The sequence below is a fragment of the Solanum lycopersicum genome, chromosome 5 (genome assembly GCF_036512215.1).
Source record: "Solanum lycopersicum chromosome 5, SLM_r2.1".
Classification (NCBI taxonomy): Eukaryota; Viridiplantae; Streptophyta; class Magnoliopsida; order Solanales; family Solanaceae; genus Solanum; species Solanum lycopersicum.
The window spans coordinates 290,011-314,437 of NC_090804.1; the positions used below are offsets into that span (position 1 = coordinate 290,011).

The following is a 24,427-nucleotide window of genomic DNA, read 5'->3' on the forward strand; positions in this document are numbered from 1 at the left end:
AAGATTGTTGAGTTACATACCTGCTGTGTTGCTTGAGATATATGAGCTAAGCTGGTTGTGAACAGTCTGGCTTCACGCACAATCCAACTAGCCTCCATTGTGGATGGTCTAATGTTACACACATATAGTAACAATTCCAACTGCAAGATCAAAGTATAAAATAAGACTACTCTTGTCAAATCAGCCCTTCCTACTCCCTTGTCAACTACTTGGAGAAAAAAAAAAGAGAGAATAGAGCACAAGAAAATCACCAATGCAAGCTAATAGGACAATCGAAAAGGAATTCTTCTTTGATGCTGAGATACTATTCAGTGCATAATGCAATAAATCATGCCTGTGTATACTATCTATCTATAGTACAATGTTTACACATTTCTCCCTATTAACATACCCAGCTAAATTAGCTTTTACAAAGTTTTTCTTATTATTGCATTTCCTACTTCTCACTTCTTCTCCAGTAGCTGAAGTGAACATGATGTGATGGTTTTGGATCATGTGTAATCAATAATACAGGCACGTAATTGGTCACACATCTGATACAACCAGTATATGATCACATCTGTGGTTTTGTCTGAACAACATGCAACGAGAATATCATCACATCTGCGGTCTTGTCTGAACAACATACAAACACAATATGATCACATCTGTGGTCTTGTCTGAACGACATAAAGCTTTCCATCCCTCACTACACCCTCAATGTCTTGTGAAGAGCCATATAGCTCCTCGATAGCATGTCCAGCACGAGCAATGTTGGACAGGATTGTCTGGCGGAAGTTACCATCAGTTATCAATGGGTCGGAAGAGTAATCAATTACAACTTCTTCCTCTTCATCCATTGGTACACTGCAGTAAACCAATACATAAGCTGTTATGGTGATGATATAAAAGTTGAAATGTAAGTATTTTGTTACAAATAGGACTGCTGTGAAATTGATGCATATGCAGTATATATGCCCTCTTGGGGAAAATTAAAGAGCTCAGATAAGGAGCGTATAAAGGGACGTGTTGTGATATATAGGGTTGCTTTAATCTTTATTTTTTCCTTCTGTGATATATATATATATATATATATATATATTTCTTAGTTTTGGGTAGATGAATAATGCAGCTTTTTTGGAAGTTAACATTTTGGATTCTATGAGAGAGAATCCAAAATGTTAACTTCTAAAAAAGCTGCATTACCCATCTACCCAAAACTAAGAAATGGTAATTGAGTAGCTGTCTTACAAAGTTCACCAACTGAAAACCTCCGAGAGAAGTTACCTGTCGTAGAGGCCAGCACCAGCATAACCTTCCAAATCTTCCCCATTGGAATCAGATCGGAAGATGATAGATCTTTTTATGAAAAGGCCGATCGGTTTGCTTGGGTAACCTAACACCTGAAAGTATTTTTAGGAACATCAGAAGATTTAGAACAAAGGTGAGAATCTCACTCTTTCCCATTTAATCACTATCAATAGAAGCCCCTACGACATCTGCTTGGACACTAAATAGCTTCTCCTCTCTTAAGAGTGATGAACTCATAAGTAGTCAGATAAGAGGGAGGATATATAAGGGGTCTACAAAAGGTAAATGTGACTCAATAGACACCAATACTCACTTGAGGAGAGTTGAGATCCTTTTTCTTGCAGATGAAACTCAAAGCACGTCCTGGATAAGCTCCAACAAGTGTTTCCCCAAGGCCCCTGACCACCTGTACAGAAGGAAGACATAAGCACCCTTTTCCCTTTATGGAAGGAAACCTATTCCAATATGTCATGCTTTACTGACTTATTTTTTATGCCTCTTGTACAAGCTAATTTCAATTAATGATCTACCTTGAGAAATATTGTTACTTGTCGAGATAATGGCAGACAGAGGAAGCAGAAATTGAGGAAGAGATAGTTGCTAAGGTAGGACATAGTAATTTCATTTAAAATCCAATACTATGATGAAAACAGTTGATCTGACATTACCTCGGCATATATTTCTGAGTCGTCTCCGGAAGATGGGTTGGTTGTGTGAATGACAAATGCATAATCAGCATTTATTATTTCTTGAACAAGGACAGCCATGCAAAGATAGTCATGATCCAGTTTCACCTTCCTTGTGCTGAAGTATGCTCTCTCATTCCATTTTGAAGCCCACACCTGAGAACAGAAAAATATGAAAATGCATATCCACTCATTGCATAGAGATGCAACGGCAAGGAGTAAAACTTTATTGCCTTTTAACGGAAAAGGTTATCTTGAAGTGATCAAATGATATATACGTAACATGTAAAATCTCCCAAAATGCCAGTATTTCAAGAAGCAACATATATATGAAATCTTTGAAAATCCAGATACACCTAGCACTCCAAGAATGAACTCGTATATCGCGAAATCCTTGACAAATAAAGGCTTCTATGTAAAATATCACTATTTGTCTATAGCCTACTACCTGTCCCATCAAGATTTGAGTTACAGAATTACAGATATTAAGGAATGCTTTAGAAGGTTTACCTTTTTTATGGCCATCCATGCTTGTTCCCACCGCTTTGGACCTTCATCACCAGGCCAAGGCATGCCAGAACCCTGCATCTTCTCCTTCAGCTCTTTGACCTATAAAAGTATGATGACAAAGTGTGTTGGCCAAAGATATCAATCTTCTCTAATGTAGTAAATCCGGATGCCTTTGGGAAAATGATCAAGGTATCTACTATCCAGGGCGTGAATTTCTCTTGTATGACTAATAAACACACCTGAAGGGATTGAATCAAAAGAAAAAAACTTCCTAGCTTGGTAGGATGATGAAAAGAGAATTAAAGCACCCATTAGAGAATACAAAAGTCGTTTCAGCTTACAAAAGTTTCAGTAAGCTACACTAAGGCACAATATATCAGAAACAAAGAGAATACATAAAGATACCAGTTGAGCTGGTGCTGAAAGCTCTAAAACTGTTGTGCGAATTTCACCAAGAGCGTTGAACTCTCCTTCAGATAGTTTTTTGGTCAGAATTTGCAACTCTTTTGCCACTCCCTGTGAATTTTGGAAAACAGTTCCATCAATTGGTATCATTCTCAGAAACAAATAAAGAAAAGAGAGAAAGGCAGAGAGGGGAATGAGAAACCCAGCTTAAATGTCACATTGTAAAGTGCCAAAATTCGTAATAGAAGATCCCATGATCCAGGAAACAAATTGTACAATCATCAAAAATGATTCTCTTTGCTTTATTATAATACAGAAAACAATCTTTATTTTAGATATCTTTTTCGTTTCTCTTTAACCTCCGTCAAGATCCAATGAACCAGAAAGAGAACTGTGCAATTACCAAAAAATGATTCTCTTTTATTTTGTTATGACAACTCAAAAGATCCTCATTTAGAGTGAGTTAGAGTCCCACATTGGTTGGGGTATGGAATGATATGGCTTGCTTCTATAGATTTGGGCAATCTTCCCATCATGTACTAATTTTTGGGTTGAAGTTAGGCTCAAGTTTCATAACTTCACATAGTATCAGAGCCTAGAACAATCTCCCCCCTCCTCATATTTGGGCCCCCTTGTTATATAATCCATGCTCCAATTCGGTCTGGCCATGAGTGGGACACAATCCTCCTCTCGTGGGCAAGTTTGGGGTTGAGTTAGGTCCAAGTGTCATATTTTTACTTAGATCTCTTTCCCTTTTCTTCTTTTCTATTTCTTCTTCTCCTTCTTTTTCTTCAACTGTTTGTGTACCGCTTTCTATGTGTTTCTCACGTCAATTAATAAAACTATATACAAGAAGAACAAATTATTTTTGAAAATAGCAATTGACCTTAAAGTAAATGTTATATCTTAATGATAGAAATTTCATATAGGAAGGTTAATAAATTTTTTAAAAAAACTTGAACCACTTTCTTTGATATTTTTAATTCTACTTATTTATTTATTTATTTATCTACCATAATTTATGTAAGATTATACAAGGACAAGTGAAAATATAAATGGAAAATAAGCTGATATTGTTTTTGATAAGTAAATGGAAAAGAACCTGATTTATGTCGTCTGAAAGTACTTTCTCAAAGACTCCAAATGGAAGAGCTACTGACGTAGGAATTCCCACCCAGGAAGGCACTTTTCCTTTCAGATATGCAATATTACGTGATTTAGCTCCAACCTAGATAAATCATTATCATACAAATTTGAGAAAAGTGACCAGAGTGTTTCCAGAATCAAGATCAGAAGCTTCAATCATTTAGGTTAACAGAAAAAGAGGAGAAAGCAGTTTAGTTTTATAATCACAGTCAATATTGCAAACCTCACCATTTCACTTGTGAATTCATCTGCTGATATTGCGTAACAACCACCAAATTGCTTTCTCACCAATCTAAGTGTTGCTGAAGTTTCAGCTTCTACCAAGTTACTTGAACTTTGGAGCTCAATCTCATTCACCTCACTATCAGAATTCAGATGCCAAAAAGCAAAACCAGATAAAAACAAAAGAATAATAACCGATGAAATGCCACTAGTTTATATCTTGCACTTTAGACAGAAATGAGTTGTGTCCAAAACAGAAAGTATTTCCTATGAAAGAGAATTTTGTTTTTGGTTCACGAGTTCATTCATTTTTTCCAAAACAACAATTTAGAACTTAGGCATACATTACAAAACCATGTTAAAGCACAAATTTTAGGACTAAAACAAGCTAAACATTTCCCTGCGAAAATCATGGTCAAGGAAATATTTGTTTGACATTTCAAATTACTAAAAGGTTTTGAGAAAGACTCGCTAATAATTGAGTTTACCTATAGATTACGTCTGAAGGTGTGGGCTTTAAGAGCAAAATCCTTCCTTCCTTTGCTTGGAGGTCAGCCAATATATTGGGATCAAAGCATGTAGCAAAGCAAACCTAACAGAAGTTTCCTTCAATAATACATACAGCATAAACTTATTTTAACGCTCTAAACAATTTTTAATAGAAGAAACTACCTTCCCATTTCTAGCTCGAACAGAAACATGTGAAAGAACATCTGGCATATCTGGTGTTATCAGGGCAACAGCCCCATCAGGAATTTCCTCCTCTCCTTTAACAGATTTTGCTACTAAAATTGTGGGCTTCTCGTAGATTTCATTCTGAACTGAAATCAACTCATCCACAACGACAACATATCCAACGGCTTCAACTGGACTGATAATCTGCCAACTGTTATAAGAGGCAGGGAGTTGCATTAGAGAAATAACCACGTCAGAATATTCTCTCCTCTCCTGAGACACTTGCATGGAAACAAAAAAGGAATATCTATTTTCTTTTATCTCTAGTTGCAATGTTCTCTTACTGATTTACAACATAAAATCTTTCTCTCACTCTGTAAGTAAGACTTATCAATATTTCTAGACCAAGAAAACTGGTTTTTTTATATTAATGCACACAAGTATACCACATGAAACTGTCACAGTTTATTAAGACTAGTAAATAGTTCATATGAGTGCACATTTTCTTAACATACTATTACCAATATCTCAGAGCATATAGAGGTATGAAAATCTAACAACCTTCCTAGATTTGCAGTTTTCCGAAGCACAGGATCGAGTCTATTAAGAAGAGAGGATAACGAAGCTGCTGATCCAGCACGTATAATTTCTTCAGTAAATATGTTCAACTGCATCCAATAATCACACAGAAATTATTATGATAATTCTGTGCTGAATGTGTAAGTAATGTTTTGAGTGACAGAAAACATACAGCCCATTGGTCCACCCCAAGTATTGATCCTAGATATTCGGCAGATGGCTGCAATAAGTGATGGTACCACTCTGCCTTGCTTGCAAGTGCAAGACGGGTTCTGTCAAGCACAGCTTTTGCAAATAAAGCCCAATGGTGGTTCCCACCATTGGACATTGAAAGAGCTTGATTCCATCCCTTCATAAACAAAAAGATATTTCAATCAACAGAGCTTTGTGATTGAGTTTTTGTACATAATGTAATGACATTTTTTCAAAGAATTTAACTTCATATTTCTGCTCAAAGCAAATCAGTTCAAACCTAAAATTATTGAATATTTAAGATAAATCGGAACATCTAGCGAAGGACCAACATCACACTAAGGGGTTGTTTGGTAGAGTGTATTAGGAAAAATAATGCATGCATTAGAGCCTTGTGTATTACTAGTAACTTGTTGGTACTCTTTTCCAACCTATGCATGACTAATTCTTGCATTAGTTATACAATCTATTGTTTATTAAGGTGTGTGTTACTAATACCATGGATTTCTAGGCATTAGCAATGCCAATGGTTTCAATGTATGCATTAGCAATTAAAGCCTCAATTGCCCCTCAAAACCTTTTTTACATCTTTTCCACCATAATTTAATGCAATTAGCGATTAATGCATGCTATTTTTAATGCATCAAACCAAAAAATGCATCAAAATAATCTATGTATAATTAACGCAAGCAATAATTAATAGATTGCATTGTTGATTCAAGCATTACTAATATACTACTCTATTTTGCAATATTCTTATACACTCTATCAGACAACCCCTAAATTATTTATAATTACCTTCAAGCAATAAACAAGATCTTCATTATCGTCCACAGAGAGTGCGAGATTTTCAAGAACGAGGGAGATGAAGTACATGAGTTGCTGTGAAAAAAGTAGCATCGCCATGAAGAGAGCAAAGTCAAGTTTTGAAATTAATGGAACACATTTAGACAAAGAAACTTAATTTTAAGACTGTGAGGAACACTTAACATAGCGTACCTCAGGATTAGCACTGTTCAATTCTTCATATCCCCTTTCTACTGCTGTTCTAACTGTAGAATCAAGTGCTATGTCCAAAAACAGCAGATCCTTTAGACGGTTGTTTGGTTTGAGAAGCAAGGGCCTAAGCTCCTCACGAGCCTCTAGCAATCCCTACACACAAGAATTCCAGAAAGAGAAAAGTTAGTGGGGAAGTACCATATATTAAGCAAATGAAAACAAAAGTACAAGAAAATTGGAGTTACCTCAAGAAGAGTTTCCACATTTTTATCTTCCACATGGTCTAAGACAAAATGGAGGAGGTCCTATTTGTAGGATTGATATGACATGAGTCAATTCTAGAATCAGCAATACACAAATAGGATGCAGGTTGACAAGTACTACCTGAAAGCCAGATGGCAAGCCTGATACAGGATTTATCTGGACTCCAACCATAAAGCCTTCTCCCTGATGATAAGTAACCACAATCTAAGATGAAAGTTGTGAAGTAGAAAGACTAAGTTTCTTGTAGACAGCATTACCTCAGTTTTGTAGCCCATGCAGTTTGCAATAGCAGACTCAAGATCTGCACCTGAATGAACAGCCTGCAAATGGATCACCATTAAACTGAGGTCTTCAAGCTCTATAGAAATGATCTTAGGAGGTACATGACATAAGTCCTCTCAAGTTAATAGATAATCAAGCACACATTTATAAGCGAAACTTCCCCAATACACAAATGTTACTTCGTGTTTTTGATGATTTAACAAACAATGGGACCTGGTCCCATGAGTAATGCCCATTCTAGAACGAATGGAGATAGGAGAACAGCTGTAAAAGCTGCCAATACTGTCATGGTTGGTGCCTTGGTGGGCACGGGAAAAGAGGACAGAGCTCTCAGTCAATGGGCTCGCACTAGGTTGTTTTGTCTCTACTGATATATACCTTTATTGACATGAAACAACCTTTTTGAGTGATTCAAGAACTTTCAAAAGGCAATCACTCTCCAGCAAAAACAGCTCTCAAGAACCACAAGGGGCCTGATAGAGTTATCAAGAGTATCTCAAGTTGTTTATTTGGAAATTGTTTTGTGAGTCGAAACATTGTAAGATCAAATTCTAAAAGTTATAAAGGAACTTAGATCGTATCATTTATATTTTCAGTTGACGATGTACATAGCTAGAGTTAGCTGTGTAGTGTATTGTTGAAGTCTGATAACTAGAGCTAGTTAATATAGTAGGCAATATAGTTATTGCTTTGATTTATCTTGTAATAGAGTTGTTGCAAGTAGTAGGATTAAGAGCTTAATCCTTGAGTGATTAATGGAGTCTGTAATCACGGGTTGCTTGGAGTCAGTGAAGAACAGTTGAGGAATCCTGTGTGACGGGTCATGGTTTTCTCCCTCCCTTAAGCAAGGAGGTTTTCACATAAACATCTTTGTTGTCTTTGTGTTTTTACCTTCTTTACTATTTTATATTGTGTCAAAGGACCTTGTCCTTTGACGTGTGGTGGACTCTTACAAGTCATCAACAAATATCCTCAAGACAAAGAGAATCATACCTCTTCAGGGACACAGGTAGTTCTATGTCAGTTTGATTTATTTGCTGCCTACTTATTTCTTTCCCATCAAAACAGCTACTGATCTCACATTACATCATTAGATCATATACTTAACTGACATTCTGAAGCCCCTTAAAAGTTTAACATAACCAGCATAGATGTGCATATTTACGTGAAGTCTATAAAGGAAAAAGATAAAACTCAACTCAGGGCAGGGAATACTAGCCTGACATATACGTCGAGATATGGCACAAAAAGGATACAACTGCAATTTTTCAGTGCCTACTAGCTTAAATTTATTCAAGACAGGATCCACATATAGATGCAAAAAGGACAAACAAAAGAAAAGCTGTCGAGAATAGGGGTAACGACATCCAGTTATCCATCAACTCCCAAACCAAGCATCAGATAAATGGACACAAACAAGACTGAGTGAAGAAATTCAATAAAAGGGATAGTAGTATTTAACCTTCAATGTTCTCATATAGTGACCTAAATCACGCAAAAGACCATCCTTTTGATCTCCTCTAAAATTTGGTTCAGAATGGATAGCACGGTCATAACTCAAAAGACGCTCTTTTGTAATTCCGTTCTCATTCAGGGTTTTCCAATAAACACCAATATCAAAATCACTCTTGATGTAGTCAATCAGTGCCTGCAAAAGAAGTACATCATTAAACTACTTCTGGAAAGAAGTTTCATCAATATCCCCCCTGCATTCTCATCACCTGACAGATCACAACATCATCAGGACTAGTGTTATTATGCAATTTCTGATGCCATTCTTCCATCATACCACCCTTGCAGTCATTTTTCCTCTGAAATTAGGAAAAGAACTCTTATCAACGTGCTCTTCACTTAAGGGAAACTAGATACCCCTGTCTATCGATGGAAAGGTCGGCGAGAAGATAAAAGATATATATGAACCTGGATGACCAAAATTTCGTCCCTAATTCGCTGTCCTACATCCCCTTCACCTCCACGTCCAACAGTTGACATAATCATCCGCAAAGTTTCACGGTACTGAGGATGACTGGTGAAAGCATTCTGCAGCAAGTCTGTAAGTCTGTCCTGAGCCTTGCTTATTTCACTGTAACAACAAAGACATTAGGAACGGTCAAATCGGAATGCTTGGCACTCACATAAACATGAATGTTTCTGCAACTTGAAGACAAAGGACAAGATTAATCGAAGAATTCGAGACTCATACTTCATTATGTTGGCATTATAATGGAGGAAACGAACCTGAAGTTCAAGGATCAAAAAGGTATATATAGTTGTAAATATAAGAAAGAGATGTACCGTGGTTTCACGTTATAGTTTTTGTTCCATATCAGCTGCCTTGTAGCCATGAACCTCATCCATACAAGAATTCCAGCAAAACCAAGTTCACCAGCACTAGTGGCGTCTTCCATCAAGTCAGCCGCAATATTAAACCTGTTGAAAGTAAAATATGACGTGATGCTAAAACTCGGCACATCTTTTGGCAACCAAATTAGAAACCATGCATTTGAAAGAAAAAAAACACAATGCAGGCTTCCAAATTATAAACTGATTTCCTCATTATCTTTGCCAATACTAGGTTCTATTATGCAAAGAAGTTAAACATGTATACTAAATATTGACAAGAAATGCCAAAGTGGGAACTATTAGTGCGCACTTATATTCAAAGGTAAAGCAGGAATTTAGGCGAACTCTCAATCAATCAATGAACTACGCCTCAATCCCATATTAGTTGGGGTTGTGAATGCTCTATACCCATTCCGACTTTTCAAATCCCAATATCTATAGGTGTCATCATAACTAGACTATCTTACCCAGATCATTAATCTACTGCAGCCCATCTGTATGGGCTGAATCCAAGAAATTCTCAATAACATGAAAGCAACAGCTTGAAACTGACACACAGAAAAAGTAAAGAGGCTCAAGTCAGAGATGGGAGCCAAAAAAGAGATCTGCTCACCGGTGCATAAATGACTTCTGAGCCTCACTTTCCATATCTGCTATTTTATCCAGTAAAGACTTTGCAGTTCCACTGCCATCCCCAGCAGCCTAATGGGAGAAGAATTGTCATACTCCATTTCAAAAGCAACGAAACAGATAACAAGCCAAGAGAACACCAAAACGCGAATCCAAATGTATACAAGTGATGTCTAAGAGATTAAGAAGCATAGAAACCTTGAGTGCTAATTTGGATGCAGCACTGAAGTCAACATAGAAATCCGACCCTTGGTTTTTAATCCATTTTTCACCAGAAAAAAGAACAAATGGCATCCCCACAAAATTGCCATCTTCAATTACTATATCCAAAGATTGTACCTGAAAAATTGATTATGTAGAATAAACCATGAGTGTAATACAATGTTTTGTCCACAGTCAAACAGTTGATATCATCTAAGGAACTACTTATATGTTATAACATAGAAGTTATAACATCAGAAGAACTGTCTGAAATGGGGATTTCTGCACCCTTGTCTAATGTATCCGACCCAGAAGTCAATATATTTGAAAGTGGTCTCTTAAAATGTAATTGATTACACAATATACTGGATAGCAAGGTTTTAATTTTTTTTGTCCCTCCTTGAATCTTTAAAACAATCATTTATATAATCTAAAGGAGTTATTCATTTAGCACACCTTAGAAGTTAGACCATCAGAAGAACTGACTGAAAAAGGTGTTTCGGCAGCCTTGTCTAAAACAATTGACCCGGGAGGCAATATGCTTGAAGGTGGTACCTGAAAATGTAAATGGTCACTGATTACTCTATATAGGTAGGGTATAGGAAGGTTTTATATCTTGCTTCCTTGCTTTTTTCAATTGCAACATGTGCACGATTTTTTTATTCTTACCATCCACTCTCCAGGACTTCTGGATAATGCCCAGTGAAGAGTAATTGGCTGATTCAGATCTGTAGCTAGATGTACTTTTGTCTTCCCAGAGGACTTCGCTACCAGTACCTTAAAATGTGGAGACAATGGAAGATTCTGAATATGCATTCAAACTAGCTTTTGAGATTAGTGGTTACAGTCAAAAATAAGTTAGCACTCACCAGTAGCTCCCCATCATCGACCTTAAAGATCTTTTTATTTAGGATCGGATCATCAACCTGCTCCTCCTTCTCCTTGGCATACAACTTAATTTTAGATAAGGCTGGTGGTTCTTCCAAGACCTTCTGTACTTGTACTGCAGGACTGGAAGGATACTTATTAATAAGCTGCCCAAAGTCTCTCTTCTTTCTTTGGATTCTTTCAACGGCAAAAGAACTTCTTTTCAGGTGCTTTTCCACCTTAGTTTTTATCTCCCCTTTTGTAATCTTTTTCCGCAACTCATCAAGGGTAATGCCTTTCTCAAGCTCAAGTTGCAATTCTCTTCTTGCTTCTTCGAGTTCTTCCTGTTAATAAAACAATGCTTGATCAAAGTCTCACATCTATAGAAGACAGCATACCCAGCTTTATACTCCGGGAGATATACACACACTACATAAACTGTAAGAAAGGTTCAGCATTTACAATTTGCCTTTCTGGAGGATAGTTTGGCTTTCCTGCTTTCTCCCACCTAATGTAAGCTTGTACTTGGGCAAGGTCATCAGGTATATCACTCTCTGTGACATGAGGAGGCTCTTCTTTGCTTTGACTTTTATCATTAGTTTTTGTTAGCCTTGCTCGAATGTCCTGTATGGAAGCACCACGAGCTATTTCCTCCTGTAGCTCAGTTCGAGCAGCCTCATATTCCTCCTGAAATACACAACAGACAGTATGAGTAATTAAGTAGATAACAGAAGTGTCTAACTTCAGTGGATTAGGATAGGATATCCCAAATAAGGGAAGAATATATCTGAGTAGCAGCAACATGATTCGAATTTAGAGCCTGAAAAGGACAATTGAGAACCAACAAACATGACATTCCTTTACACATTGTTTGGATGGCTGTTACCCGTTGTACTGTATTGTATTAACTTGTTAGTTTAAATACAATGTTGTTTTGACTATTACTTAAATTATATTGTATTATATTGTTTAAATGTATTGTTGGGTAACCACGAAAAGACCCATTTTATGTAATGAATGATTTGGTGTGATCACGCCGTTAGCTTAATATTTTCTTCTCATTCTGTCTTATTTATTATTTAATAATTCTATTTTATCATTTACCCTACTTTTTCACAGTAGCTCTACCCATACCCTAAAACTACTACTCATATCCTACTTTTCTTGTAGATTTATCATTCAAATTATGAATATGTGACATTATATAACGATGGAGAATGATATAATCTATCCAAACGTGGTATTCATCAGAACAATACAATACGACACAATATAACACAACACAATACAATATGATACATTATGAATCAATACGTAACAACCATCTAAATAGAGTGTAATTAAGCACAACTGAGCTTCTCTCGTAAGTGTTGCATTAGCTTTATTTTGTAGCAATTCAGTAGAATTTAGAGCTTAAAAATAATATAATTGAGAAATAAAAAATGTAGCAATCCTTTAAGCAAAGCTAAGCTTTTCACCAAACTATGGTATATCAACCATCACAGTCCTAACAAGGTAGTGTCCTTTTGGTTCCAAAATGAGACAGAGTACGGGGTGACTTCTTTCTGATCCCCTAACACTTTGTTTGGATCATTGTTACCCATTGTTTCATAATGTATTGTATTGTATTGTACTCTATTGTACTGTATTGTATGGTACATACAATGTTTGTTGTTGTTTAATAACATTTTTGTTGTTTGGTTTGACCGTATCATACTGTATTATAATTTATAAATTTACTAAAATATCCTTAATTATTCTAGGGTATGAAGTTTGACTAGATTTAAATAATTAAGGTAAAGGGTAAAATAGTACTTTGAAATATTATGTAAAGATATAATTGAAAAAAGAAATTAAGTAACAACGGGAACACACCAAATTGGTTGTTCCATAAAATAGGGGTTTTCATTGTTACGTAACAATGAAATTTAACAATACAGTTAGCAAGATGGAAATCACAATATCTCTCCAGGGGTGGCAGGTTGACCTTGATTAGTTCTGTTCTTGATTCATTACCAACCTATAGATGTCAGTATTTCCAATTCCCAAAAGTATAATCACTAGGTTGGATAAAATCAAAAGAAAATTTCTTTGGCAAGGAAACAGTGAGAGGAAAGGCTACACCTTGGTTAAATGGGATATTGTGATAGTGGGAAAAAAGCATGGAGGTCTCGGAATAAAGAATTTACTGAATCAAAGCAAAGCCCTTATGATGAAATGGTTATGGAAGTTCAACCATGGAGAGCAAACCTATTGGAAGGAAGTCATTAAAGCTAAATATGACGAGGAAGATAATTGGATGACCAAAGAAGTGACTACAGCATATGGGGTGAGTCTATGGAGATCTAATTAGATCTCTGTGGTCCGAGTTTAAGGCTAACACACAGATCAAAGTGAGGAATGGAGAGAAAACAGAATTCTGGAAAGATGTTTGGCATGAGGTAGGTAAGCTAGAGGCCTTGTATCCTGATATATACTATCTCCAAAAGAAGACTATAGTAGATCACTGGACTCCTCAGGGGTGGAACTTCATCTTTAGAAGACAATTAAATGATTAACAGATTCAAAGGGTAGCAGATATTTCAACACCATTGGGCAATTTAATGGACTGGAAGGAGGTCAGCAGGACATTTTGTGGTGGAAAGGCGATCGAAAGGGCAACTTTAAGGTGAGTTGTACATACAACTGGTTGAACTACATCAATTAGCCTCGAAGTCACTGGCCATGGAGAGGAATCTGGAAGTCAAAAATTCCACTCAAAGTGGCAAGTTTTGTTTGGTTGTTAGCCAAGGAGGTTGTACTGACTCAAGACAACTTATAGAAAAGGGGGATACCATTATGTTCTAGATGTTTCTTTTGTGGGGAAACTGCTGAGACAGTTAACCATCTCTTTCTGCACTGCAAGATGACAAGTCAACTATAAAGGTTATTCCTGAGCCTTAAGGGTATGTTATGGACCATGCCTGCCAAGATCACAGAAGCAATTCAGAGTTGGGAGGAAGCAGGAAAGAATCCAAGAATAGAGACAGATGGAGAATTGTCCCACCTAGCATATGGTGGGCAATATGGAAGGAAAGGAACTCTAGAGCTTTAGATAGTGTTGAGAATGGTATGCAAAAAGTCAAACTAAATTGTCTTATGCTACTATATTTTTGGAGTAATCAATTATACTCAAGTGATACTATCTCCTTAATTGATGTACTAGACTCAATTTAGTTAAAGATAGTAGAATTTGAAGTACATGTTGTAAATATTGATCAGTGTGCTGACTTTTGAGGAATAGACAAAGTTACCATTTTCAAAAGAATTTAACACAGTACAATACATTTTAAGTAACAATCAAAACAAACATTGTAGGTATAGTAACAATACAGTACAATACAATTCAATGGATAACAATGATCCAAACATAGTGTAAGAATGGGATTAACATGCTTTTTTCACTGTGATTCATTAGGGGAAGGGATAGTGGTATCCCTTGGAATAAATGGGTGGTTCTACTCCTTATTTCAGTGGTGCATCTCCCTTTTGTCCTACTCAGCCTCACCTCCCTCCCCCCCCCCCCCCCCCTTTTGAGCTTCAAAACAAACGTAACATTCCTTAAAGCAAAATCAAGACTTTCTCCAAATTATGATATATCAACCATCACACTTTTGACAAGGTAGCATCACTTGGTTCCCAAACGAGAGAGCATGGGGGGACCTTATTTCTAATCTTCTAAGAATGGGATTAAATAAAGTCTCTTTTTTTATTTGGTCATTCTTTAGGGGAAGGGATAGTGGTATCCCTTGGAATAAGTCGGTAGTTCTACTCCTTATCTTACTGTTGCATCTCCCTTTTGTCCTACACTGCTCCTCTCGCCCCCATCCCCACACTCCCATCTCATGTTACCTTCCTGGCAACCTGCCTCAGTCTCTTTCATTTTGTTTTTAGCCTTCTTTCGTATATTGTTTTGTTTTTATTGTTGCATTAGCTTTGTGCTCTAGCAACTCAATACATGTCATTGACCCTATTTTGGGTCTTGGGTGATGGCAAAATCTCTGAAACTATTCTTGTTCAATTGGAAATGGAGGGAAGAAAAAGAAGCAACATCAGTATATGGAATATGAGACCTCTTCATATTTTTTGGTCACCTGGACGAAGAGAAACATTGGATATCTTTATGTTGGGAGAAATTCATCAAACAATTTGAGATAATCTACTTTACAACTTGCTGCTTTATGGTGTAGTTTACTTATATAGATGATACAGACTTTTTGTTTTATTTTACTGGTTCCTACTTCCTGGCTATTAACAGACTAACTACACATTCTGTAATTATATGCATCCACACTGGATAATAATCTAGCCTTTCTTACCTTAAAAAAAGAAAACAAAAAAAAAAGAACTGGTCATACTCATTCATAGACTTTAGACTTGATTTCATGTCAAAGTTGGCTTACTGATTGTACTTGATTAAAATTTAAAGCCTAATTGTTGACTCTAAGACTAGAATTTTTAAAATTAAAACAACAATTTTATGGTAAACTTGAGCCACCACTAGTCTTGTACAAAATTTTCCCTAAAACCAACCCCACCGTATTTAGCATGGGCAAAATGCAAATCAGAAAGCAATGCCTTGACTCCTTAGTAACAGTATCTGCAACAGGGAGCAATAATAGTCCTATCACCTATGGCTTCCTATCCATGAACCAAACAACCAGTTGATATATTCTGAGAAAGCATGCAAATAACATCAACAAAGATTAAATGGTTGTTTGTGTTCATGGATAGGAATGCACAGAAATATAGTTGACAAGCTAAGTTCCATAGAAATCCTGAACTAGGGTTGAGAATTACAACATATGCCAATGTCAAAATGCTCGGTCAATAGAAAATAAAGGCTTGAGAATTTGAAATGATCAACTCAGTGATGTTAGCTACCAACAACTTGCAGTATGACTTCCCCAGAAAGGTGTGGGACTAAAGGAATAAGTTACTTGCCTTCTCTTTCTCAGGAGTGTAATTCTGTTTTCCCTTCCTTTCCCACCTCAAATATGATTGGATCTGTACAAGCTCCTCAGGAACTGAAACATCTGGACCTCGTATCTCTTTTCTTGATAATTTGACACGAAAATTACCACCATTATTCTTTATCCTGAAGAAGAAACAGAGGTGAAATCCATGCAGCTCTTTAACCATAATGCTATGCTGTTCCTTCACAAAGATACTCATTTACCATTTATCTCGGGCTTCATCATATATGAGAAACTCAATAGCTTCGATAGCAGTGTCCAGTATCTCCAGTCTCAGGATGGAGTTAGAGCCGGACTAAGAGTAAAATTTCAACAACCAAAAATCATCAATTTTGCATCATAACTTAATCCATTCATGTATGAGAGCAGCAAAACCAATTCCAACTTACTTTAACAAATGGAGTCCTAAGTGCTTTGTTCTTGTACACTTTGGTTCCATCCGGACAATCATTAGGAAGAGACCATGTTCTAAGATAATCATATAGAGAATAATATAAGGATGATTAGTCATCACAAGCTTAAGTCTCTCAAAATGATGACAGTTCAATTTGTAATTAAACTTACTCTTTCCCGAACTTTACTGCCCCCCAGTGCAAAAACAGTTTATCACTACCATTTGTAACTTGAAAATCCACGAAGGACGCATCATCTGAAGTGGGAGGCCTAACATCAACCTGTTATAGTGCAGAAGAAAATTTGTATGGCCAGCATAAGACATATAGGCTGACTCTTTTACAAGAAAGTCATTAATAAAAAATTAGTTTTGCAAAGGTAGTGTCCCACATATGTACCTGTAGCTCAATATTCCCTTCTAAACTGAACTTTTCTGCTAGCTGTTAAAACATTTAAAATAGGTAATATTAGAAAGATATTTGCACGGCGTCATGGATGCTGAGTTATGAGTCTTTTTTTTCCTTTTGAGAAAGATTCTGAGTTACAAGTCTTGTGCTCCATATTTACCAATAAATGACATCTGTCTTTTGTTTTCACCTCATTATACATTCCCATAGTACATAAACTATTCAGTATTTGTTTCCTATGTCGAACTCTAGTTTTATTTTTATTGGATATGATAGTACTGAAAGGAAAAATTAGACATCTATTCTCAATTATGATTTCATATTAGAACTTACAAGGATCTGTCATAGCAACAGATCTTCAAGGAGAGTCCCACTCCAGCAACAAATATAATGCAAGAATGAAATATTAAGAGAAACGAAAAAGGGACAAGATAAGTTCAAGTTATCTTATAGGAATCATCCGCATTTATGCAGAGTGTAACCAAGCTAAGTAGCCGGTTTCTAAGCAATCAAGCAGACGAAATCGGAAAGAGGAAGAGAACTGCCTATATGCAGTAAATGATGACCAAAACATTCAAGAAACGGGATAACTATGTACTAATAAATGAGAAAACATTATCCAGTTGAGGAGCTGATTGAATTGTAACTAGATAAAAATCACATCTTGTCATATAGGTAGGTTGGGCATTTACCTCAGAAGAGGTATCAGTGGTAAGTAGAGCATGAGGATAAGTAGAAAAAGCACGCTTCTTTCCCATTGGTATTTTTTTGTTTTTCTGCACTCTTAACCTGTTACCTCGAAACTCAGTTGATAAAGGTGATTTCGAGATCACTTGCTGTTGAAATAAAGAATTGCCTCCAACACAAGGAGGAGTGATTCTACTTTTATGTTCCAATACAGTTGAGGTTAGGAATCCCTGGTACAGCAAGTTATTCCCTAAGGAATTACTCATCTTCTCACACTGCTAATAAAATACAAAATCAATCAATACAAAAGCAATGGACCGTTCATGAATAATCAAATGAGTATTTTTTCAGTTTTCTTGTTGTAAAGTGCAACAAAATTTTTTGTGAGTTTTAAAAAGGAATCAACCAAATCCAGAATTCCTTCAAAGCAATACAGAAATATACTAATTAAATGTATATCGGTGATCAATCACATTTTCCCCACTTTTGTTTAGTTTTTTGTGTCGAATAGAAAAATGACCAAACGAAATATGCTATGCTGCAATTAGACGAGCTTGAATTTGAAAAATTAAGCTTAGGGTTTATATACATTAAACCATGAAAATCAACACCAAATTCGATCGAAAGACAAATTTTCAGATAAAAAAAATGTTGGAGTTGTCAGATCAAAGTAGAGTAGAAATTTACCTCAAATTCAGCTTAGATTGGAGAGTGGAAAGTGGTAGTGAAATAACGTAAAGGAAAAGTATTTGATATGATATGATATGATATGATATGATATTATATTATATTATATTATATTATAGGGAAAATGAGTTTTGAGATGAGTTATGGTGGTGAAGGATTGGTTATGGAATTGCGGGAGATGGAGCCGGCGTGGGCCCCGCGTACTAGAGCAATTTGAATGGTTATTTTTGGAGTTTTGTCGAAATTTCATTATAACCTCTTCTTTTTCTTTGATATTTTCTTCGAACTTTTTCACAAATCAAAAAGAAAAAATCATTTTATAATTAATAAAATTAAACAAGTAATTAAAAATTACGAGACTTCTATTCTTAGCTCTGGCTAATTGAATTAATTTTCAATGATTGATTTTCTTAATTCTTAGTGCATAAATTTTTTTTATATTATCTAGTACGAAAAAATTAAATAAAATAATTACAAATTTGAAGAGAGAGACTAGAAACAATATTTGTTATATAAATGACACCAACAAAATCTTTAGTAAATGGAATTGAGGTATTATTTGTGGCTTCTAAACAACTATATATACCATGGTTGAACCTAATAAGATAGGCTATGTAATTATTATTATATTTTTTTTTTAAAAAGGTATAATAATCCAATAAATGTTGAACTTGATCTTATTCAAAAAAAAAAGTGCGTGAATATTAAGGAACGTATATAAGAAAACTTTTCCAATAAACAGTACCCAAGACAAAAAGATAGAATTGTGGAAAGAAAAAACAAAATTAAAGGAAGAAATGGCCTATCAATTTTACAGATCTATAGGCAGACATTAAATGAGAGTAAGTCGTGGTGTCCCAAAATTTTAGCACACGATAATATATAAGAGTGAAAAAGACATTTTGACCCTTGAATCAAATCAAAAGAGAGAAAGTAATAGTACTCATTTATAAATTTATGAAGATGAAGCAGTTTCAATAATCTTGAAACTACCTTACATTTGTTACAATTTCAATGCGATCCCTTTGGTAAAATATTATATTACTCGATCGAGAAAGAAAAAGATAATTAATTTAGTGTGGAGCCTGAGCAACAGATAGAGCAACTGACATATGCTTAAGATAACGGCCAACAACTTTATTTAACGGTAAAAACTTGATCCCAAATTGATCCAATGCATCAGCACAATCTGTATGTAAAGAGGCTAAATTTGTGAGCATTGTTCCAGGATCATTCTTGTTTAGTGCCTTCATAGCTTCTTGAAGATCACTTACTGCACCATCCATAGCCTCTTTACATGTATCTTGAATTGATGTCTTTGTTTGTGGTGCAACCCCTGTGATTTGTGGAAGAATGCTACTCGTCACATTTTGAATCCTGCATACAAAAATTATGTCTTAGCTTTGATGATCAATTTAAAAATTAGGTAGGGCAAATATATTCACGAATTTATCATTTTTGATTCTTTTAATTCCTGTGACTTTAAAAAATTATCCCTTCACACCTGAAAAATTCAGTCCCTCTTCTAAAGTCACAAAATAGGTTTTATTATATAAAAGAGGGTTTTTTTTTGTTGTTGTTGTTGGATCGGGTAAAAAAAATAGGTTGCAAAGGTAATTTTTTTTTAAAAAAAAATTGACCGATGAATAGGGCATCATTTATTAAACAGGACTAGGGATATATCCACTATAAATCATTATGACTAGTTTTTAAGTAATTTCAGTCTAACTCGAATAACTTTTAGATGAATCTATTTAATTTAGCCTGCTTATTTGACATCCGCACCTGTACGCATTTTCCATACATGCATTTATGCTCTTAACCATTGCTTCCTTCCAATTAGTTGCACCGTTGACAACATTATTGCACAATATTGGTATAGTGCAAATCTTACAATATGGGCTCGTCGGAACTGCGCCATTAGCCTCGCTGCTCCTTGTTATCACAAGAATAATAGCCATGCTTAATAATAAACAAAAATTCAATTTTTGTGAAGCCATGGCTTTCGTTTTGTTTTTGTCTTTTTTTCCCTTAGGCTCAGAGAAATTAATATATGTTTTCTTTCTCAGGCCGGCTGGAATTGGGATGTAAAAAATAGAAATGTAAACAGAATTATTTTTTTCAATGTTGTATTTGTGTACATATATGAGTAAAGATCGCATCGTAAGAGCCACTAAAATAGAAAAATCATGAGAGAAAAGAGGTATACCCTCAATTTTCTTATGTTTAGCGTGGTGGTAAAATTGTTCCTCATATATTGATGTGTTAATTTTACCCGTGGTATGAATTTGTTGCACCATGCATGATAATAAAGTCGTACACAAACTAAACTGGCTCAATACAATAATTGAAAATTTTATTCATTATTACACTAGAGTTATCAAATTTTACATGATATAATAGTAATGTCACTAAACTTTACTCAATAGTTATCTATTAATGTGATACTACTTTAGTAATGTTTAGTTAATTTTGGTGGGTTTTAACAAGTGTGAATGGGAAAAGAAAAGAGAGAATATGAAAAGTGAGGGAACTACTTTGGAGGGAAAGTGAAAAGACATTTGCAAAATGCAAATGAAAAGTCATTTCTCCCATATCGGCAAAAGAAATAGAAATTGTTGTCCTTATAGAAGGAAACACTTCCATTACTTCTTAAAAGAGATAAGAAGATGCCCTCTCACGCCGTCGTCGCTCGGCTCGGAAAATTTATTTAATCAGTTTTTGTTAGATCAAATAAATCCTGTTAATATTATCTCTTATAAATTTGTGGGTAACGGTAACATTCCGAAAAGTTGTTATTTTTCCGAAAAGTCGTTACTTTCCAAAAAGTAGTTGTTTTTCCTAACAGACACATTTTTTCAAAAAGTTGTTATTTTTTCCAAAAGACACAACTTTCTGGATAAAATGGATCTGAACAAATTTCACTGAACAGACATGTTCCTTAGGAAGTCAATTTTTGATTTTTTCATACACTGAAAATTTTCTTTCTATGCATTTATTTTTTCTCTCAAAATAAAATCAAAGTGTCGATTGACTGAGTCTGTGTGACTTGTTGCTGTTCTTCAATTCGTTGAAGTTAAAGAAGTTTGAGGTACCGCTATTTCTTTAACAGGTTTAATCCGTTTTATCTTGGGAGAAATTAATCCATAACCTTGTGTACAATGAGGGGATTAAATTTCTTAAGGACACACAGTAGTTTCTGTGGACTCGAATTAATTCTTCAATTTTAAATTTTTTCTGCTTCATCTTGTTTATGTTTCTGTTCATTAACTTCATAAATACAAATTATTGTAAGAATAACAAATTTAACATTGTTATGATGGATATAGTTAAGTTGTTTTTTCAACCTTTTCTCAAGAGCACCTATCTTTGCTTTCATGGTGACTCAAACTCACAATCTTGAAGTTGAAAGTGGAATTGCTTACCCTCCGAACAGCTTTCTTTTGTAGAAGGTAAGCTAAGTTTCTTAAATGCGACAACAAAATAAATTTGTGATTTTACTGTTATTGTGGATAAAATTTTTTTATTTTGCTTATTACAATAAGTGAAGTTTAATCATCCTCACGTGACAAAAAAAAAACTCTTTTTTTGGTAATTGACTTTTGCATCAATCACTTAAGTAGATAGGTACAAAACTATACACTACGTATATACGGGCTATCGATCAGGCAATAACAACTAGGTGTTCTTTACTAGAAAACATAACCATGAGCTACATTTTGGATCTAGGTAGACCTCTAATATAAATGATGTAGATAATCTCCTTGGCTATACACATGCAGGAAGGAGCTAGTAAGGATCGAGGGTTTCATCCAAATCCTTTTTGATGGTATATTACATTGTTTATATATATACATATAATTATTTTTGTGTATATATAGTGTATTTTGTTACGGAGGGGGGAGGGAGTATATATATGTTCTGTATCATTTGCTTCAAGAAGTATGAACTCCTCTACTATTTAATTTCCTATTGTTTAAGCTATGAGCCCTTACTGTTAGCCAATGAATGTTTCATATATACCCTTAACTTGACGAACTGGACATGTAAAACTAGCAGATCTAACCGAGTTAATTTTTTAATTAATAAAACCTAATGTCAAGTAGTTAGTCTCATCACGCAACTAACCGATCCAGTGGAAGAAAAAGCAACACTATATTTGTTGGATAGCCTATCATATTTGTTCATGAACAAATTAACAGGAATATTAAGGGACACAAAGACACTGGTGTCTTCTTATTAATTACCTCTAGTATGGTAGGAATTAAGTTCAGTACCACTATATATACTTTGGTCTTTGTTATACATTCTAGCCCTTTGATTTTGCATGCCACATGTGCCTACACCATATTCTTGGAGTCAATATTATCCCACTTTGAAGTGGTGTTTAGAAATACTGACGATCATTTGTTTTGTTGAAAGGGAGTACATGCATACATTAATTATAAATGTCACTTCAATTTTCTGTGAAATTATACTACTTGTGCCCACATCACCATTAGGTAAGTATATTTTCATAGAGACCTCAACTTTAATAAGTCTCATGTCATATGTAGCAACTCATGATTCAACATATTTATCCATTAGCTAGTGTACAAATATTCAAATAATACAATGTTTTCTTTTTTAAAAAAAAAGAATTTGAAAATGAAAGGCCCCCATGTCCCTCTAACCCGGTTCCCTAAAGATCGAGAAAAGTGAAAACTCATCTAAGATAATGTATATATTGTATATTGTGTGTATATGCGATTCTCATCGACACTATTTATTATATGACATGTGTATATCACAGAGAAATTTTCATGGATAAATTCATATATATTTGGTGATAAGCAAATTACAATGTATGTGATATACTTGGGATATAGTGGGAGATGTCACCAGTCCCGAGTTTTCAATATGAAATATCGTTAAAATTGTTTTAAAATGTCTTCAAACACCTTCACAGTTAATATTATTTAAGCTCGCCTTAGACGTTATGTTTCTAATAAAATTCAATATCACCCAATCAAGACATATCACACCAACTCTTATTTCGATTTTGATTGCTTGTCGAAGTGTTTAACTTCGATTACCTTTGGTGGAACTAACTAATAATAATCTTAAAATACTATATTAACTCTCATTAGTAATTAATTAAGCACAAGTGATCATGACAGATTTTAAGATTTCTTTTATTAGTAAAAATTTCAACTTCGCGAATAAAGATATTGGCCTTTATTTTTAATTATTATTATTATTATGTCTATAATATATAACTGTAATTTAAAAGATTACCAAAGATAGCTATAATTAGAATTTTATACAAAGTTCCTAAATAAAATTAATTAAATTAAAAATAACCGTCAGATATATACTATGTATATAATGAGATATAAGATTTTTTTATATATACCAACTAAAGAAAAAGTAAATAATAGATCTACTCATTTATTCGAGGAAAGATCTCTATAATCAAATTAAAATCCCTTGTTTTTAAAATATATATATATATATATATATATATATATATATATATATATATATATATATATTTACGGCTTTTTCACGGTATAAACCAATTAACATATGTACAATTAAACCTTGGCAAATCTATAATACCTACAGATTGAATTTGAATTTGTCGTTGATATAGAGAGAGGTCTTTAACACTATATTTTAGTGAAAGGCTTATGTTACTATATAGTACTCAATATAGTTTAATTTGGATTTTGGAACATATATAAATTCCTGGTTCTAGCTAGAGTATAAAGCACAATTTGCAAGTGCTGGTACTAATTCTTATTTTAATTCAATAGACCCATAAATAGGGGTACATATTAAGTGGATTTCTGATTTGGCAACTCCTGCCACCTTTATTTTTCAACCACAAAATAAACTATGCCCTCTGCTAATAATATAATTAAGTTATAAGAAATACTACGAAAGTACTTACTTAATATAATTA

At 34.7% G+C, this 24,427-nt stretch overlaps 2 protein-coding genes across 4 annotated transcripts; both read right to left on the reverse strand.

Moving 5' to 3' along the window:
* Positions 1-264: 264 nt before the first annotated feature.
* On the reverse strand, positions 265-18,703 carry GWD (glucan water dikinase). Of its 3 annotated transcripts, none has more exons than XM_010322242.4 (34): positions 18,481-18,703; positions 17,799-18,068; positions 17,098-17,139; positions 16,871-16,980; positions 16,696-16,774; positions 16,510-16,601; positions 16,275-16,428; positions 11,754-11,978; positions 11,294-11,635; positions 11,094-11,201; positions 10,881-10,979; positions 10,422-10,562; positions 10,207-10,295; positions 9,546-9,680; positions 9,171-9,333; positions 8,972-9,061; positions 8,713-8,898; positions 7,226-7,288; positions 7,089-7,151; positions 6,950-7,009; positions 6,705-6,857; positions 6,504-6,587; positions 5,686-5,862; positions 5,496-5,602; positions 4,932-5,145; positions 4,748-4,851; positions 4,266-4,398; positions 3,994-4,119; positions 2,892-3,002; positions 2,487-2,585; positions 1,959-2,132; positions 1,604-1,696; positions 1,267-1,382; positions 265-846 (listed from the first exon to the last, which is right to left on the reverse strand). In XM_010322242.4, exons 2-34 carry the CDS (start codon positions 18,057-18,059, stop codon positions 642-644), a joined length of 4,398 nt encoding a protein of 1,465 aa, XP_010320544.1. In that variant the 5' UTR covers positions 18,060-18,068; positions 18,481-18,703; the 3' UTR covers positions 265-641. The 3 variants fall into 3 exon arrangements, with proteins under 3 accessions (XP_010320544.1, XP_010320543.1, NP_001234405.2); XM_010322241.4 differs by having other exon boundaries at positions 17,799-18,071; positions 18,481-18,621; NM_001247476.2 differs by lacking the exon at positions 18,481-18,703 and having other exon boundaries at positions 421-846; positions 17,799-18,059.
* Positions 18,704-19,394: 691 nt separating this feature from the next.
* LOC109120314 (uncharacterized) lies at positions 19,395-20,598 on the reverse strand. Its single transcript, XM_019213985.3, has 2 exons — positions 20,266-20,598; positions 19,395-19,857 (listed from the first exon to the last, which is right to left on the reverse strand). The coding sequence occupies exons 1-2, from the start codon at positions 20,478-20,480 to the stop codon at positions 19,554-19,556; spliced, it is 519 nt and encodes a 172-aa protein (XP_019069530.1). The 5' UTR covers positions 20,481-20,598; the 3' UTR covers positions 19,395-19,553.
* Between the last annotated feature and the right edge of the window lie 3,829 nt (positions 20,599-24,427).